The 18,443-nt window shown below is 49.5% G+C and overlaps 1 protein-coding gene across 5 annotated transcripts in view; it reads right to left on the minus strand.

The window, feature by feature from the left end:
• Positions 1 to 902: 902 nt before the first annotated feature.
• FHAD1 (forkhead associated phosphopeptide binding domain 1) overlaps positions 903 to 18,443 on the minus strand; it is a 130,211-nt gene continuing 112,670 nt past the window's right edge. For 3 of the 5 annotated variants that reach the window (XM_058304350.2, XM_058304347.2, XM_058304349.2), the window contains 6 exons: positions 16,514 to 16,609; positions 15,864 to 16,084; positions 15,152 to 15,317; positions 10,417 to 10,497; positions 7,917 to 7,970; positions 3,697 to 3,907 (listed from right to left, as the gene is read on the minus strand). In XM_058304350.2, coding sequence (XP_058160333.1) covers positions 3,791 to 3,907; positions 7,917 to 7,970; positions 10,417 to 10,497; positions 15,152 to 15,317; positions 15,864 to 16,084; positions 16,514 to 16,609 — 735 coding nt within the window. In that variant the 3' untranslated portion in view covers positions 3,697 to 3,790. Of the gene's footprint in view, positions 3,908 to 7,916; positions 7,971 to 10,416; positions 10,498 to 15,151; positions 15,318 to 15,863; positions 16,085 to 16,513; positions 16,610 to 18,443 lie in introns of all 5 variants that reach the window. The other 2 variants (XM_058304348.2, XM_058304351.2) reach the window with 2 other exon arrangements.

Below are 18,443 nucleotides of genomic sequence, written 5' to 3' on the forward strand. Positions count from 1 at the left end.
AGAAAAACCAGTTCTTGACTGACTGAGCCTGACTTTTGATTCTTTAACCTTCCTCATTTCCATTTAATAAATTCCCATTTTGCTTTAATTAGGCACAACCAAAGAATCTTGAGTGATACAAAGGGTCATAGTGGAACACAAAGACAAGAACTGAAACTCCACAAGGAAAGGCACTAGGAACCAGCAGGAATCAGGATAATAGTTTCTCCCTCTGTGTTTGTTGGGAATGCGTTCAGTTTTTAAGAATGGAGAACCCAAGGTAAGCAGACTGTAAAAATTTGGAGTCCCTCCCATGTTGACTCTGGCCATGTGACTTTCTTTGCCTGATGGGCAAAGACACAAAACAGAGACTTGAAAAGTGTGCTGTGTATTGGGGATTGCTCTTTCCTGCTGCTTTTGGGAAGCTGTGACCACTACCATATGAATGAGCATAGTCTAACTTCCTGGGTGATGAGAGACTGTGTGGAGCTGAGATGAGCTGCTCCAGCTGAGACCTCTCTAAATCAAGGATCTTCAACCTTAGTACTATGGATAATTCTTTGTTGTGGGGGACTGTCCTTGTGCATTGTAGGATGTTTAGCAGCATGCCTGGCCTCCACCCACTAGGCAATATTAACACTGCCACCCCCCAATTGTGACAACCAAAATTGTATTCAGACATTGCCAAATGTCCCCTGTGGGGCACAAGTGCCTCTGGTTGAGAACCACTGTCCTAACCCAACTTGCCTGCCAATGACCAGGGGTTTAAATGTGGCCATCCCAAATTGTCCAACACAAGCCAAGCCAGCCCAGCCCAGTGAAAGTGCCCAGCTGGAAAATAATGAAAATTTGTTCTTTTCAGTCACTAAGTTTTGGGGGTGGTTTGTGCCATAGCACAGATGAATATGCCTAAGCACAGTGACTTAAAGAGACAAGGATTTATTTGTCTTACAGAGCAAGGAGTACAGAGGTAGGCAGTTCAGTCATTGCGCAGAGCTCAGTGATACCTCCAGGCACTCCCCCGCCCCCCAGGCCTTTCGTGTCTTTCCACTACATTGTTCTTGGCAAGTGGACTTCGACCTCTTGCCTGTTGCCTGATGACCCTCAAGATGGCTGCCTCAGCTCCAAATCTGAGTTCCAGGGGTGAAAAGGGAGAAAAGGAAAGGGCCAAAAAGCTTTCTCCTGGAGAGGACTTGCTTTTTATTCCAGAAAGGAAGCCCTTCCCAGAGGCTTTCACTTATGTGTCATTGCCCAGAACTGTACAATGTGGCCACTCTTAGCTGCAAGGGAGGCTGGGAAGTCAAGCACTTTAGCTTTCTGCCTATGTATTGGAAAGTGAGGACTAAGGGGCTGATGATGGCTCCAGGATAGCCAGGCTCTGGTGTCTGTTACACAGCCTCTGTGTGGTTCCATGGTTTCTTGTCTGCACTTGTTGCACCTCTACTCCAGCCTTCTCTCTTTCTGAAGACTGGATTTGTTTGCCTGAACACAAGGGGAAATGGCCACCCCAACCCTGGAAGACTTAGCTCCAGCACCACTAATAACCTGAGTTGCATTCCAGTGTCCCATTTCCAAATACCAAGGACAGAGAGGGTGATTGGTCCATCTTGAGTTAGGAGAGAAATCTGATTGGCTTAGCTTGAGTTGGGCATCTACATTCAACCAATCAGCTATGGCCAAGGGAGCAGCATTTTGTAGGACAAACCTGATCCTGGGGATATAGTCTCTGAGAGATGGAGGGTACAGCTAAGGAGACATCCAAAGAACTGTCTAGTTCAAGGAGTGAAGAAAATAAATAGCCAACATGGGATGTAAAGGAGAGATGATAAAAATCAGCATGCCCTTGAAAGCCCTAAAATACACGAGTCATAGTGGCCTTATATTTAACTTACACAAATTCAAACACACAGGCTCTACAAGCAAACAGTAATTTTCCAACAGTTTGGTTCCCAAACACAAGCTACTTGCTTTTTCTTTTTGGTTTTCAAATCTTTCGTTTATTTTTCACTGCGATTATTTTTCTTTGTAAATGTTCTGCTTTGAGGATAACTCCTTGATCCTATACATGACCTCGCAATCTGGATATAGGCTTCTTGTCTTCTTTTTTTCCATTATCCACTGTTATTTTAATTCCTCCAATAAGGACATCACATCTGGTTTAAATATAGCAAAACCAGGCTGGACCAGGCTGCAGTGGTTCTCCAGCATGACTTTCCTGTACAGAGTCTGCTGAGCAGGGTTCAGGCAGCCCCCCTCTCTTCACCAGAAAAGTAGATGGCTGCGTCACTGAAGGTCACCTGCCCCGGGCTGTGGCTTTAAGGCTTACGTGGCGCAAACTTCCTGCACGTTTCTCTGGTGGGGAGGACAGATCCCGGCGGGTCTGGAGAGTAGAGATAGGAGGGCTCCAGACCTCACAGCTTCCATCCATACTTGCTCTGAAACTCATTCATGCTTCTGTCCTTGGCCCCATGAAGATTCTTCAGCCCCAGTCTTCTTTGGCAAAGTCAGTCCTTCACTGGGGAAGAGAAAGAAGGTGCTCTTCCCAGCTTGGTGCAAGAAAGGCTGGATTGCTGTTTTTTGTGTTTTTTTAATTTTAAACCGAAGTGATCTGTTCTGGCACTGGAGGAAAAACTGGCTGTTTTGGACTTTTGGGATAGCACAGTATAAATAATACCATGTACTTTATGGAAAACTTAAGGGATTTTCAAGAGTATTTTTGAGGTCAAGTCATGCTCACCTTCCTCCCTGATTTGTGAAACCTAACCCTTGTAAAATGTACCTTCACTAGAATGTCACACAAGTTTTCTCTATTTCTCTCTAGTTTTAATCAGCAAAAAGAATACAATTGGTTTGAAAATATAAAAATATAAAATAATAAATGGTATTGATGGATTCTGGCTTCTCCTTCCGTTTTGTTTGGCTGCCCTGGCCACCCAAGAGTGGCAGTGAGGGGATGGGTTGAGGGAGAGAGGGCAGAGCATCGGAGAAGGAAAGTGATGGCCGCCAAAGGGGGAGTGCCCACCCGGGAAGTGTCTGCTTTTTGGTGACCTGTAGTTTGGTCCCTCCTTACTGACTGAGGGCTTGAACCACTGGGCCATCTTGGTGTAGGAGAATGGACAGTAGGAGATGGACTTAGAGACCTGGGTTCCCGACCCAACTCTTGAATTTACTAGCTACGTGCTGTTAGGCATGCATGCCTAAAACCTCCCTGGGCCTCAGCTTCCTCATCTGTAAAATGGGGAACATAATACTCTTCACTGCTCAGCGTTTGTGGGGAGGATTGAGTGAGAAGTGTTTTGAAAACCGCCGAGTGCCATGTAAACGTTAGCCATTAGTAGGAAGCGATGAAACGGATTGGTGTTCTGAATTTCTTATCATTAACTCGGCTATAAATGCATTGTGTTAAGGTCCCAACGGTCCTGAGGTTACCATTCTGCCCTGTGGCCCCAGGACAAGCCTTGAGCTTTCTTTACTGAGGGTCTCCTGGAGCTCCTCAGAGGTGCGATGTTGAGGTACATCACGATGCACACATGGAGCCACGTACTTTTATCTACCCAGATAAACCCGGGAGTCTGGGTTACAAACTTACATGTTTTCATCCTGTACTTGGGTGTGTATATGTTCATTGGCATTTTTAAAAAGAACCTCTTTCCCCACACACTCCAAAATATACTACTGTGCAAAATACCAGTCTAGAAAGCAAAACGCGTAACAGTCTTTAAAGTCCTACAAAAACAACTTAGTATTTTGACACAGAAGAGTCCAACTGACTCATGGAGGATCACGTCAGGCTCGGTGGGATGGCATTTTTCTAGTTCCTTCCACTGGGTTTAGAAAACAAAAGGCTCTGGCTGGATTTGCTTGATGACTCTTTCTTCAGCATCTCTCTTTCTTGGTCCATCTTTGGGGTGGCTTTTCTGACTCCAACCTTCAATGAACAAAAGAAACAAACATACAAACTTGCTAACTGCAGGGAGCCCAAAATGTTCTGCTCGATTGGTTCTATTATTTTTTTTTAAACACAAAATACATTGTTAGATGTTTTAAAAAAAGATTATAGACACGAGCAAAAAGAAGATAAAATGATTTATGACCCCAGTATTCAAAGAGAAGCATTGTTAACCTTTTGGTGTGTCCCCTTCCAGCTATACATACATCGCTTTCTCTTTTTACATTTTCATGTTTCTGAAAGCAGGTACTTCTTCTGATGGGCATACTCATTGTGTTGGAGTTTCTCCTGAAAAGCTGTTACTGAATTAAATCGTCTTATGTTCCTGATGTCTAAGAAGGAGAAAATGCAGTGTGCTTGAGGAGTTCTAACATTTCTCTGAGCATTGCTTCCCACCCTGCCAGCTGAGCGTGTGAGCCTACCCCCCCCGGCCAGAGGTGACTGGACCCTTGGCACAGGCCGGGCAATTTAGAGGGCCACTCCCAGGACCTGGGGTTTTGGACTCTGCGATGCTACTTTCCCCGCGGGCTGGTCCTCTGATCTGGGAGCTGTGAGGTCACCCCTTCTTGTCATATCTTGGAGAGAGAAGAAGAAATCAACAGATGTTTGGAGAGATACAGAGAGGAGATACGGCGTGTGAGTGTGTGCGTGTACATGTGAGAAGATGTCTGGATCTGATAGCTTACCAATTCCCTTCCTTCCTTCCTTCCCTCCTTCCCTCCTTCCCTCCTTCCTTCCTTCCTTGACTTTTTACAGCTTTTCTTTTTTTCTTTCTTTTTTTAATTAAAATTTTTATCCTAGTTCCATATATACAACCTAAAATTTCCCTTTTTAACCACATTCAAATAAATGATTCAGTGCTATTCATTCCCATTCACAGTGCTGTGTTACCATCACCACCATCATTACCAAAGCTAATTAATCACTCCAGACAGAAATTTTGTACCAATTAAGCCCTAACTACCCATTCCCCACCCCCACCCCGGCCCCTCCTAGCCTCTGTTCTAGTTTCTGACTCTGGGTTTGCTTATTCTATTTTCTATCAGTGAGATCGTACAATACTTGTCCTCCTGTATCTGGCTTATTTCACTCAACGTGATGTCTTCAAGAGTCATCCACGTTGTCGCGGGTTTTTGTTGTTTGCAACCCAAGATTGTCTCCAACACACAATTCTGTACAAACTATGCATACCCCTGTAACACGCAAGTATCTTTCCAACGGTGTTTGCCAACACGTCTCCTGCAAAATGTCAGCCCCAACTGTTAAGAAGAGGGCACCCTGGGGGAAGAGGGCAGGGTGGGCAGTTTGAGGTTCAACGCTGCCACTTAAGTGACCCTCGGTTTCCTCATTTGTCAAACAGGGATCAAAACATCCCTCCTGCCTTCCTCCGACGGCTGAGGGGAGATTCTGGGAGAGTATCAGTGGACAGGACCGTCTCTGGAGCTCTTTCCACATGAAGACGTTTAAAAATCACCTCTTGACACCTGAGCCGGTGGCACAGCAGCCTTGAAAGTGTTTTAAGACTCTGAATTCAAAACCATTTCGGATGAAAAGGGCTGGAATCTCCATGCTGGTAAATTGGTATTTTTAAAAAAGAAAGTAAACATGGGTCCGAATGCCCAGAGGAGGAGGAAACAAGCAGCGAGTGGAGAAGGCCTTTCCCTGTAAACAGCTTTTCTTAATACTCCTTTTTACTGGGTTTCCACTTAGTGGGTGCTTCTCAGATGCCAGTGCTCTGGTGGGGTGTGGGCTTGGCTGTTGGAGTTGAAGCCTGGGAGTTTGTTAAAAATAAAGAGATGCAGGTTCCTGTGGCACCGCCCCAGGTCTGCCGGGTGCTTGGGGTGGAGGGTACCACCGGGTAAGCTTTGGTTCACTTTTCGTAGTGCCAAGGGCGGGGGCAGCAGAAGGCAGACGAGATGGCAGATGTGGGGAGAGGACGAGACCAGGGAGTGTGAGCAGACCCTGTGGGCAGGAAGGGCTGGGGAAACCTGGCAGAGTCCTTCTCGAAAAGGCGACTGTGGGCCAGTGCCATGCTTCACCGGATTCCTTTGTGGTATTTGGAACCTCACGCCTCGCCCTTAGAATGAAAAGGCAAGGCTTGGAGTCACTTACCTAGGGGTGCCCAGGGGTGAATTAACTCAGGACATACTGGACATAACTCCAGGTGCCTGCAAGTGGTGATTCTAGAAAGACCCTCCACTCATTCCCACACGGCCTTACTCTCAGTTTACACATTTCTTCTTCAGGGAAGCCTCTCCTGTCCCTTAGATGGGGTGGGTCCCTGTGACATATGCTCCATCAGTCCACCGGCCTTTGCCCTTAACACACTTTGCACAAAGTACCTGTTTAATAAATTACTTATTATTTTTTTAATGGCCCAAGAACAGAAGCCAGGAAGGCAGGGAGCTTTGCCTGTTTATTCATTGCTCTCACCCAGGGTTTCTCAACCTTTATTCCATTACTGCTATTCTGCCCCCACCCCCAAGAAACTCTTCAAACATGTTTCCTAATCGGGCCACATCCCTATGAAAATTTAATTCCAGTTACACTGCATATCTGTTTAGGCACTGTAGCTATGCTTTTTATATATGAGTAATTTTTGCCCTCTGAGCACAAATTTTTGCCCTTGTTGAGAACGTATGATCTAACCCCACCCAACACCTGGACCCTATCTGCCACACGCAGGTTCTCAGTAAACATTTGCTGGATGAGTGAGGCATGTTTGCAGGTCAGAAAATGAGACCCCGGGGGCCTTAACAGGAAAGGCCACCCCAGCTCTGAAGCTGGCTGGAGGGGGATGCGCTTTTCTGAGCAGGCCAGACAGAAGGGGGGATTTATGTGCCCGACTTCTTCAAGGCGGTTCTGAAGCTCCTAAGGACTCGAGGCTTGGGGTGCAGAAAGGGGACCCCGAGCCACACGTTTCAAGGAGCTGGAGAAAACGTTCGCAGTGAGGAAATCTCAGACTCCAAATCTCTATACCTGGCCATAAGGATGGAAGGGGGCTCACTCTACCTGTAGCTGAAGCACCCCCCCACACGCCCCGATTCTATTAAGCACAGAGGTGGCTGGAGATTCCAGGGACTCCACGAGAAGCACACTGTTCCTGTGCCACTCAGGTCCCACCCGCATGTCCTCTGTCATCTTACATCCCCAGGCTCTGGGTTCCATCTGCTCCTGTCTTGCAGGCCCGGGGCAGGAGTCACAGGCCTCCAGCCCACTGCACAGAGTGAGCGGCACTCAGGGAACCTCCAGGGACCCGTCCCTACCCCCACGATCCGCCCCGAGCCGGAACCATCTTCTAGGCTTAAGACACGGCTGTGGTTGAGAAGGGGCCTCCACTTCCCCAAACGCCCCTGGGACCTAGAACGCCTTTGGCGGCTCCCAGGATAATTGTGTTATCTCACGAGAACTGTGGCCCTTTATCCAATGTGGCTCTATCCCCTCTCTCGCGTGCATCGGAAACGTGCTTAGCTGTGGAGCTTCCTGTGAGCTCTCCGCTCCTTTCTGTGAAGTGGGAATGTGGATTGGGCAAATTCCAGTTCCAGAGCTGACTTGTGAATGGCACTGTTTCAACACGTTGAGGATTTCATGGTCTTGAGTCTCAGCTCTCAAAAAAAGATGTATTCTGGGGGATGCTTCCTTGAAATTCAAGAGCTAAGCCGCCCCAATGTCATCAGGTTGTTGTCTGTGAGGGAGTGTGAGGAGCACTCACCTGGTGTCAGGTCAGCACTGAGTTCCAGCTCTCCTACGTGGCTGCGTGGCTCTGGACAAATTGCTTAAAGTCTCTGAGCCTTAGGCACCTCATCTGTGGCCTGGGGAGGACAATACCCACCTCTCAGGCTGTTGTGAGGATTGAGTGAGACAGTGCGTGCTGTGCTTAGCTGTCTGCCTGGCACGGGCTAAGGGCCAGCTGGTGACGGAGGTGGTGCTACTGTCAGCTGGGCTCCACTCTCGTCCTACTATGTTCTCGCTTCTCTTTATGGCTCACCTGGAAATTGGAATTCTGCATCTTGCTCTTCACCATCTCTACAAACATTCGTCTCTTTAATACAAAAAAAATATTGACAAAGTTCAGCTCATGTTCCTCTTTGCCTTTTGCATGGATTTTCTTCAACGTTCAGATGCTACTTATTGGGAATGCTGGACCTTCCCAGGGACAGGGAGTGAGAATGCAGGGAGGGTGGCTTTGGGGGGCAGTGCTAGTGCCCTGCTGGGCTGCAGGGATCTCTGCCCTCTGCAGTTGAGGGCCTGGGAGGAACACTGCACTCTCGTGGGAGGACAAAGCTGTTGAGCTGGAAGCGGAGCCTCCCCGAGCAGGTGGAAGAGGCTGCAGGCATCCAGTGGCTTTCCACCCGAGCATCCCAGCCACTCAGGCACGATGAGACCCACAGGGGCTGAGGAAACGTGCAGGGGCTGAACTCTGTCGGGGGGCACTGCCCGGAAGCCACTGTCACCCCAGATCTGGAGCAGGCTATGTCCCTGGGGTGTAGGTACAGCTGCTGGCCCTGGTTCTCAAGACTCTGCCCCTCAGGAACAGTTGTCTGAAGAGCGAGCTCCCCTGAGTTGCCGGGCCTCCCTCGCAAGTGGACGCCCCAGGAGGTGACTGCGCAGGCCATCAGGAAGAGGGTCCCAGCCTGACGTGCTCAGGGGCCTGGGAAGTGAAGGCAGCGGTGGAGTGGGCTGGGTGGGACGGCAGCAAACCAAGGAGCACGGGGCCCTTCTAAGGGCCTAGAGGATGGCGGCCTTGTGGGAATGTGGGCCTAGTGTCGCCACGTCTTCCAAATTTCCAAAAGAAGCTGGAAATTCAGAGTATTCTGTGAAAATGCCCTTGTTAGAATGTTACCTAAAAAAAAAAAAAAATTCCCACGAGCCAAATGAAATACCTCTGGGGCTGCCATTTTGTTACATCTGAGACTCTCCCCTTGGCATCTAATTGATGCTCATAAACATTTGTTGATGAGGTTGCCAGATAAAATTCAGCATGCCCAGTTAAATTTGAACATCAGAACGTAAAGAATTTTTCAGTAGAAGCATAAGCCCAGATATTTCATGGGACATTCTTACAGTAACAATGACTCATTGTTTACCTGAAACTCAAATTTAACTGGGTGTCTTGTTTCCCTCCACCTCCCCCTGCTAGCTCTGGCAACTCTATTTCATGGGCATTCCTGGAAACCCATGGAGGGAGTAAGGAAGGCCATCTTTTCGGGCAGGAACATGGGAACTTGTCTCTTCTACTCTTACAAAAGGATGCTAACTCTACCCCCCGTCTGTGAAGACTCTGGGGTCTGTATTCAGCTTTATTCCTTCTCACGCATTTTCCATGGAGAAGACCTGGAGGCTGCAGCCACTCAACATTTATCACAAACTCAGGTGCCAGAAACTAATCTCAGAAGACAGTCACCATCCAACTTCCCAGATAATGCAAAGCGTGATTTTAAATATTTCTTTCTTTTTTTTTGGCGGGGGGGGGGGGGGCGGGGGGGGGAGAAGCAGAACCATTTATCCAAGCAAAATCTCATGCAGCATCAGCATATAAAACAGATGAAGGGGTGAAGGTTGGTCTAGTGGAAGCAGGGTGTGTGTGTTTGGGGGAGGGGATTCGATATGTGTGTGTCTAGAGCCACACCCTTCCATGGAAACTGATGGCTCCAGGGCACCCCAGTTTGAACACAGCTCCAAAATATATTTCTGGATTAAGGCCAATCAGTGGACAGCTAAGTACTGAAGCTCAGTGTCTGAGCCCTGCAACCCTGCTTTTACTGAACATTACTGAATTCACTAGGGTGTGAATACATCGTTCTGTCTTGAAAGCTGTTCTTAGAGATGGCTCAGCCAACACTGCGCTGCTTCTGCACTAGACTATTTTAGGGATGTTGTCCTTAATGTCACACAATATCCCGTCTCGGGGGAAATCCAGTATGATCTTTGTTCTAAGAACACATCCAAGCATCCCATCCATTGTATCACACAGACACCATGACCTGTGGACCAAGCTAGGTTTCCATTTCCCCATTGGCTGCCAGGAAGCTCAGAACCCAATATGTGACTTGGCAGGTGTGACGCTCATTATGGTTGGCGCTTTTATCCTCATTCCTGGCTCCAATTGCACCCACCATCTTTCCTTCTTTCTCCCCACTTACTTCATTCTTAGGGCAGGGAAAATGGAGTCCTCCTCCCCCTCCCTTATCTACTTCTTTTCTTATGACCTTGCCTCTGTGGTTACTCCATTATCCAAAAGTTCACTCCCATTTCCCTTCTGCCTTGCCTCACATCAAGATACTGGGGACAATGCTTGCCTGTGTCTTGGGCCATTTGTTCCAATGCACAGGCAGGGTAAGGGGCTGGCAGGGTGGGAGGGCTGGGGTAGAGGACTGTGGATGTTCCTTGGGCAGCACAGCTGGCTTTTACATTCCATAAGCTCTTACCCTTTGGAAATAGTCTATCTACTTTGTGTCTGGCTGCAAGATTGACAAGTCCCGCCATACCTGCCTCTCTTTCTCTTTGAAGGAACAGCTGCAAGGTGTTGATTCTTTTGCATTTCTCTGTTCATGATCTTCTAACTGTTCCTGGGTGAAAATATGAGGTGAGTGACAGTGTTTAGCATGTTCCTTACCTGTCCCGTGCTGTGACACACCCACGAGCTTTCTAGGAGACACTGGGATTCACTGAATTGGTGGGAGAAGCCAGGAGGGTGCCGGGGAAGGCCTTCTGCTTCAGCCTATAGCCTGTCTAGACACTGCACCCCTGTATCTACATTTCGCTTTTTTTCCTTGTGTGGGCCCGAGGGAGCCACTGCCCTTCCCCCAGCCCATCCCGTTCTCATCCTACACAACATTTACCACTTTCCACTCCTTGGTCAAGAACAACAAAAGGATCGTGAGACTATCTGGGAGCAAACGGATCTTGGAAAATAGCAAACGCAGGAGAATAATGATGGTAAATGCTGAAGGTATAAGAGCACTCTTTGAGTGGTCTTATTTGCCAGACATTCCCTTCAGGTTTTATACAAATGCTCAAGCTCTATGAGTTAGGTGCCATTTTTGGTCTCATCTTCAATACAAGGAATCTGAGGCAAAGGGAAAGTTAGGGGCTCAAGGCACAGCAGAGACCACTGGACAAAGTGTGGCCACACCCCTTGGCCAGGCTTGATTGGCGGCTGCCTGGAAGTAGCAGCTAAACTGCTCGTCCAGCCGTGATCAGCCAAAGCACTTCCGCCTTTCTCACCCTTCAAACCCCAGTAAAGGGTTAAGAAAGGGCTTGCAAGCCTTTCCAACGGCCACTCCTGCACATTTAAACATCTTCTATTGAGAATTGCTATCTGTCGGAACCCATTCACAAAAAGTATCTGGGCTCTCCCTTGGCTGTAGCCTGAGTTGTATTCACCAGATAGAAAAGAGAGCTTTACAAAAGAGCTGTTGGCTCCAGGAGGACCAGGGAAAAAGTCCTAGAGTTTGCTGAATGCACCAGCTGGCAGGAAGCTCTCTGAAAGAAACACAGTGCCCGAGTTGCCTATTCTCTGCCTGTAGTCCCTGAGTAACCTGGCAGGCTAGCACCAGCCCTGCGGGCACAGCCACCCAGCCTCCCCCCTGCCCCAGGAAGTAGGCCCTGCGTTATCTCTTTTATTGTTGCTGGTGAGGAATCTGACCTCGGGAGCTGAAGCCACTGACTCAAGAAGCTCAGGGGCACAGGCGGGGCCCCAACTCCATTTTGTTTGAGTCCAGAGTCCACCTCCACCCGGAGACACACGGCTGCCTTATCTAGTGACGGTGAGGAAGACCGGGCCTGGGCGGGTGTCACTCTCACAAGGACAGAGATGGACCAGAGTGCTCCAGAGTCAGGGGTCGACGGCCATGAGGTTCTCTGTGAATGCCCAGCAGCACCGAGGCTTCCCAGCATTTTATGTCTAGTTTCATTTTCACAGCAAACGGTACTAGTCTAGAACTATGACTTTTGATTCTGGAAAGTTCTGCTTGGTGAAGAGCTGTTCAAACATTAAAACTGTCTTGGTTGCAGGCAGCAGGAGGAGGGGCTCTGAGTCTTTATCACGATTTTATAAAACTCCAAGAAATGTAATTTTGTTTTCCTGGGCCTCAATTATCCCACCTTTATGAAGGGGTGAACAGTTCTGAAATTTTATAAGACTTTGAAAAAAACCTAAGGTTCATATGAAAAAATTAGATGTAAAAGGGAATCTGATTTTTCGTTAACTTTCACTTTAAAAATAAAAATATACTCCCAGGAAGGAACTGATGCCAAGACAGATATGTACATGTTCCCTTTAGAATCCTCCAAAACTTTGAACTATATAATTTTCCTGACAAACAGGAATTTCTGGCAACATATTAAGGACACACAAATGCAAAACGGAGTTCCTGGAATCACTGTGAATGGGGCATGGGGTGGGGGGTGCCCTGGCAGGGAGAGACAGAGAGGAGCGGGCATGGAAAAATGGACAGGGGCCGGGGAGGGCAGCAGATCTGGTGGGGACCCCGTGTCTGCTGCTGACCAGACAGGCAGCATTACCTGCTGTCAGCCTCAGTTTTCTCATCCCTCAAATGGGCCGACACCTGCCAGCAATCCTCGCAGGGCGGATGTGGGAGATGAAATGTGTGCAGGTTGGAGCAGATGCTTCTATTTGGTAAGAGCTCAATAAACACATCGCCAGCGCTGCTGTGACTGTGGAATGGTTCTCATCAAATCTTTCCCTAAGCCATTAATTCCGTGAATTTGAAAGTTCCCAGCTCTGGCTCTTGTATTCTGCACAGGTCTGACTTCGCCATTTCGGATTCTCCCATTGTAGGAGGCCGAGTGCCAAGGACTGGCACGGCCCCTTATTGTGTCTGAATGAGACACTCCATGAATAATGCAGCTGAAGCCTGATTATGTAAATCCTCAGGTTTTCTTACATTTTCAGCTGGCATGGGACAATGAACGTTTGGGGGCCCTTCGCTGTCCTATTCTGTGGTTTGGTGTTCCTGCTTTGGGGCCCAGTCTGCCAAGGACAGGGGGCACCTAGGAAGGAGTGAGCCCTCAGAGGACACGCAAAGGGAAAGCCCGACCCCTGTCTCTGCCCAGCGCCCCGGCTTCACCCGGTGAGTGAAAGAGACTGGCCTCTGCCCGAGGCAGCGCGCAGCACACGCAGATGGGGCCGTGATGATTAATTCAGAGTGGCGAAGGCTGGAAACGCCAGGGCTGGGCTTCCCCAGCCGCGGGTGGGCGCTTTCGTTTCTGGGGCTGCAGGCTAGGCAGCCCCGTGTCTGAAAGGCTTTCGGGAAGAGGACAGGACTTCTGCAAGGAACACACCTGGCCATGTCCCCAGGTTGGGGAGTGGCCTTGTGTGGGGGCATGGTCTCCTAAGAACTCATGTAGGCAACTCAACTCACACACTCACGCATACACGTGCACATTCACACATGCACACCTGCACTTGCACACACACAATTTTAAGGAGTGGAATGGGGGGCCAGTCCAGCACAGAGCCCAGGAACTCGGGCCAGGTCCCAGCTCTACCATATACCAGCTACCATGTGCACCAGGGTAAGTCTCTTAACTGAGGCTCAGTTTCCTCATCTGTAGAATGGGCATCATCATACCAACCGGGCAGGGCTGCAAAGCATGGATGGCTCCCAGTGCCTGGCCTGTTGATACAAAGAGATGGCAGCTGAGCTTATTTTCCTGCTTGCCTGATCCCAGCCTTGAGGTTGCTCTACCTTAAGCAGAAGTTAAAGATATGGGAAATTCTGACTCTATTTAGAAGTCACCATTCCAGTGCCTGGCACTGAGTAAGCCCAAAGACACGCTGCCGACCACAGGAGTGGATGGATATAGGTATACACTGCAAAGAAAATAAGAAGCCCCTCTGCTGACCATGCTGTAGGTGCAAGGCTGCCAAGCAGCTCCTGAGGCCATCTGGGAGCAGTCAGGCAGGCCGAGCTGGGGGAGAACCTTGCCACTGAAGATTCTGCTGGGCCGAGGCAGAACTCAGCCCAGGAGACCATATGTTCAAGCCACTGGCCACATGGAGAACAGCTTCCGCCTGCCAAGCAATCCAGATGCCAGGCCCTGGGCTGGGTGCTTTAGAGACACATAGGTGTCCCTGACCACCTGAAACCACTTAGTGCCTGAGTTCCAGCAGGGAGAGCTGGGGTAGCGAGGGACGCCTGCATGGTATTTCATCTTCATGGCACCTCTGCAAGGCAGGTGCATTAGCTCCATTTACTGATGAGGAAAGCAAGGCTCAGAGAGGTGAAGAGAGCTCTGCAAGGTCACTCCGGCAGTGAGTGGAGGAACTTGCACCCAGGACAGGCTGTGCCATGGAGCAGATGAGAGACTAGGGTGGAGAGGGGAGGATGGCTTTTCCTGGGCAGGCTCACCAGCCTGAGTCTGGAATCCTGGTTTCTCAAGCCAATGCTGTTACCAACTCCAAGCCAGGAAGCCAATCTCCTTGCTTATGTTCCTCATCCTTTTCTTTGTCCTCTGTGGTTTCTTCGGCCTTGAATGCCAACCAACCTATCCCTCTGGGGGACAAACTCCAGCTCTGCCTTGAAACCCAGTGCAGATATTACTGCTTTGGGAAGCCCTCCTCAAGTCCCTAGGATGGGCCGAGTGTCCTGCCCTGGCTCCCACAGCCCCACGCAGCCTTTGACAGAGCACTTATCCCATTAAATTAGCCTGCCCGCTCCCCAATAAAGGATTCTTTAAGGTCACTCCTCTATCCTTCCATCCATCCACCTGTCCATCCATTCAACCATCTAGCCATCCACCCATCCATCCACCCACCCATCCATCCATCCATCCATCCATCCATCCATCCATCCATCCATCCATCCATCCATCCATCCACCCACCCACCATCCACTCAACAAATATTTGTTGGGTGCCTACCACGTGCTAGGCACTGAGAACAGTGAGCCCAAATCCCTCTTCTTTGAGAATTTATTCATTTATGTATCCTCAGCACCTGGCAAAACAGTAAGAATGTGAACAAGAGTCACAACTTAAAAAATACAGAGAAGCACCCCGAGTCTCAGAGAGATCAGGAAACTTGCCCAAGCTTCGTGGCAGAGCCAGGGCCTAAATCCAGTTCTGTCTGATGCTAACGCACCTCTGCCACCTTCCTTGGCATCAGGACATGCACTCCGCCGAATTGGGCACCCCTGGACCACACGCTGCCATTTCTACAGGGAGCAGGGGGGCCGCCTCCCAGCAGGGGCGTCTCACCTTTTGCTGCTTGATGGCCCTGTTGATCCGCTTCTCCTGGCACAGCTGCTGCTCCGTGCGCTCCAGGGCCTCCTTCAGCAGGGCCTTTTCTTCCATCTCCTTGTAGATTTTGTCCTCCAGCTTGGCCACCTGTGACTGGTACATCTGGACGGACCCTTGGCTCTGCCTGGGCATACGGGAGAGAGAAAGTTTCTTTTCCCCTCGTTTTTCTCATTCATCGTCAGTGCCCTAGACTGGGAGACCCTCCCAATACTTCCATATATATGGCTAATTTTGCTGTTTCATTACAAGCGGAAGAGGATGACAAAGATGTGGGGAGCAGTGGGCAGCATAGATCGCTGCCTGGTTGAACATGTGTGGTAAAGGAGGTGCTAGCCCCGCCCCCAGAGCCTTCGAGAGAGGGGGAGATTTGTGACTGCTGAACATACGATGGAACTAGTCAAAGAACACAAATGGTGAGCCAAGATTCGTAAAGCCAGCAGCTTGTTCAGTGAGCGAGGACTCAGAGGGAGAAGACCTGGCCCTTCAGTCGCGCTTTCCTGGGGGAGACCCACCTCCTCAGGCCCTGGCCACGCCCCCTCCTCTCCCCCAACATTTCAGTTACTCTCCACCCAGGCCTTCCCTCCTCTCCTCACGTCCCGGGGGTGGCTCCTGCACCGTGGTTTAGCCGGGAGTGGGAGGCCTGGGCCTTTCTGTGGGGAGACCGGCTGACCTGAGCTGCTCAATGTCCTTTTCATATCCTCTCAGAAGCTCCTCTTTCCTCTCTAGCCGGTTCTTGAGCTGGGTGATCTTATCAAACACCAGGTCCAGGTCCCGCTGTCGAAGCTGGTTGACCTTCTCCCTCTCCTTTGGGGAGAGGTGCCTCATGGACACCTGCCCGGACATGTCCTTGATGTTCATCAGGCTCCCGAGGGTTCTGCTCAGATCCATGTACTGGGAGGAGAGCGTTTTGCAGGTCAGGGGCTGCCCTGGACCCTGGTGGCCGCCTCAAGGAGGCAAACATCTAATCCTGGTTCATTCATTTTTTCTCTTTGCAATTGCAGAGAACACATGCTTTGGAAATGAGTGCAATTGGGGCTTTCAGTTCAGTTCTCATTCTCCCCACATCCATTAACACTCTGCCTTTTTGAGAACCAAACAAAAAGCGACAACAGATATAAACAGTCATTTAACTGCTTCTTAAAGAAATTTGGTTGTGTGGTTTCTGACTCATGCTGGGATAGTAGGTAGGTCTTGAGGCACTCCTATAACAGCTAAGTAGACACGTAAGGTTGACACTTAGTTAAACTCTCCCATGGCTAATGCTGACTGCAGGGGATCCAGGCTTTGGGCAGGAGAATGACGGGCGCTGTATTTACGTACCAGTTTTTCACTGAGATCTAACGCATCAACCACATCCATTTTGCCTGACCTCTCCATGGTCGGAAAGGGCCCTGAGTTGGAAAGGCCATTTTGAGGCTGCAATAAAAAGGAAATACAGGTTCTTTCTTGATAGGCCATTACGAATGTCTGCAACCAGGAATTAAAACCCTGTGGTTCCCGAGAAGTTACTTGACAGAATTGATCATCGTTTCAGTTTCCTGACCAACTGCTTTCTTAGAATCGTGCTCCTGCTCTCCAGAGGACAGCTTTCTGTTTGAAATGACCACTTGTCTCATTTTTTGGTCACTGTCTGTCTTCCTCTAGACCAGTGGTTCTCATCTGGGGGTGAGTTTGCCCCCAGGGGTCATGTGGTGGTCTCTGGACATATTTTTGGTCCTTACTTTTGTGGGTAGGGAGTGCTGTTGACAACTAGTGGGTAGAGATCAAGGTTGCTGCAAAACATCCTACAACGCACAGGAAAGTTCCCTGCAAGGATTATCCAGCCCCAAATAGCAATAGTGCTGAGGCTGAGAAGCCCTGCTGCAGGCGACAGGCTCCTTAGAAATGGGGCCCATGCTTCTGTCTGCTCACTACCCACCCGCCTCGTCCCACCTGGTGCAGAGTGGCGCAGAGTGGGTGTGTGTGCCAAATGAATGAATGGAGGCTAAAGAGAAAATAGCCCTTCCCTTCCCCCATTTATTAGTGGAACCTCATTTTTATGCAGAGGAAACTACAGCCTCACAAAATTTGGCCGGATATTCACCTAACGCTGGAAGCTGCTGGGTGAGCATTGCTTCAGATCCTTTCCAGGGACAACACAAGACGGCGTTTAGAGCAGTCCACTCACAAGACCCTAATCAGCCAGCTGGCTGCTAAGAACCGCTGGTGATTGTGTGGAAAAGCTGCCAGACTAATCAGGGAGTCTAACGGATCAAAGGCAAGCATAATAAACCCCCTTAAAACTAAACTGGGTTTTAAGCACTTGCCCCTTGGTCCAGCTCCCCTCTGCTGCATCCTCTAGGCCCCTTTCCTGAATCCCCCTTCTTTTCCTGAAGGTGGCAGGAGTCTTGAGGGAAGGTCACCCAAGGAAGAACTTGGGGTATAGCATTTAACCACACTGTCCCCATCCCCCTTCTCTGCAGACTAGTGGGGTGCTAGAGACAGACGGCCAGGGACCCAGTCCTGGCTTCATCATTCACTCTCTGTGTGACCTTGGACGGGGTGCTTGATCTCCTGAAGCTTTCATTTTTCTTAGCTGTATAAAATAATAATAGTAGCCATGGCACAAGGCTGCTGCAAGGAATAAATGAGATAACGTGCATAAAGGGCTTAGCGCAATGCTTAGCACACAGTAGGCACTCAGGAAATGTCACTGTTCCTCCAACTCTCCTTCTTCCCTTCTTATTTTAATTTCTGCCAACTTGGAGGATGGAGGTCTCATAAGAGCCGGGACGTTGCCTGCCATGCGGGGTCAATGTAATTAGGGATCCTCACCGAGGGGAAGGCAAGGCTTGGTAGAGGGCCAGGCCACGAGGTCCAGCCAACCCCGGCTGGAGACACCCCTCCCTCCCAAGCCTTGATTTTATCAACGCATGCCCTTAAGACCCTCACCCTAGACTCTACCAAATGTCTAGAAAAAAGCTGTTGGAGAGAATGTTGATACAGAGAGGACACTCTGACTTTGCTTCTAAAAAGCCGTGTATGGGCTAGATGGAGCTGTGGCAGCAAGCACGCGCCCAGTGGATCTGGAGACTGATGTTGATCTGAGCTCTCCATTGTCACGGGTCAAACAAATGCCCAGAAAAACACCCATGTGGGGCACGAGGGCACCTTCGACTTAGCAGTCAAATCCCTTCTGATATTTCCAACAAGGAAAACTGTGCACCCGTAGGAAGGGAAGGTTTTCTTGAATAAAGTTATTTAAATGGTA

Source organism: Dasypus novemcinctus, chromosome 9 (assembly GCF_030445035.2).
Source record: "Dasypus novemcinctus isolate mDasNov1 chromosome 9, mDasNov1.1.hap2, whole genome shotgun sequence".
Taxonomy (NCBI): Eukaryota; Metazoa; Chordata; class Mammalia; order Cingulata; family Dasypodidae; genus Dasypus; species Dasypus novemcinctus.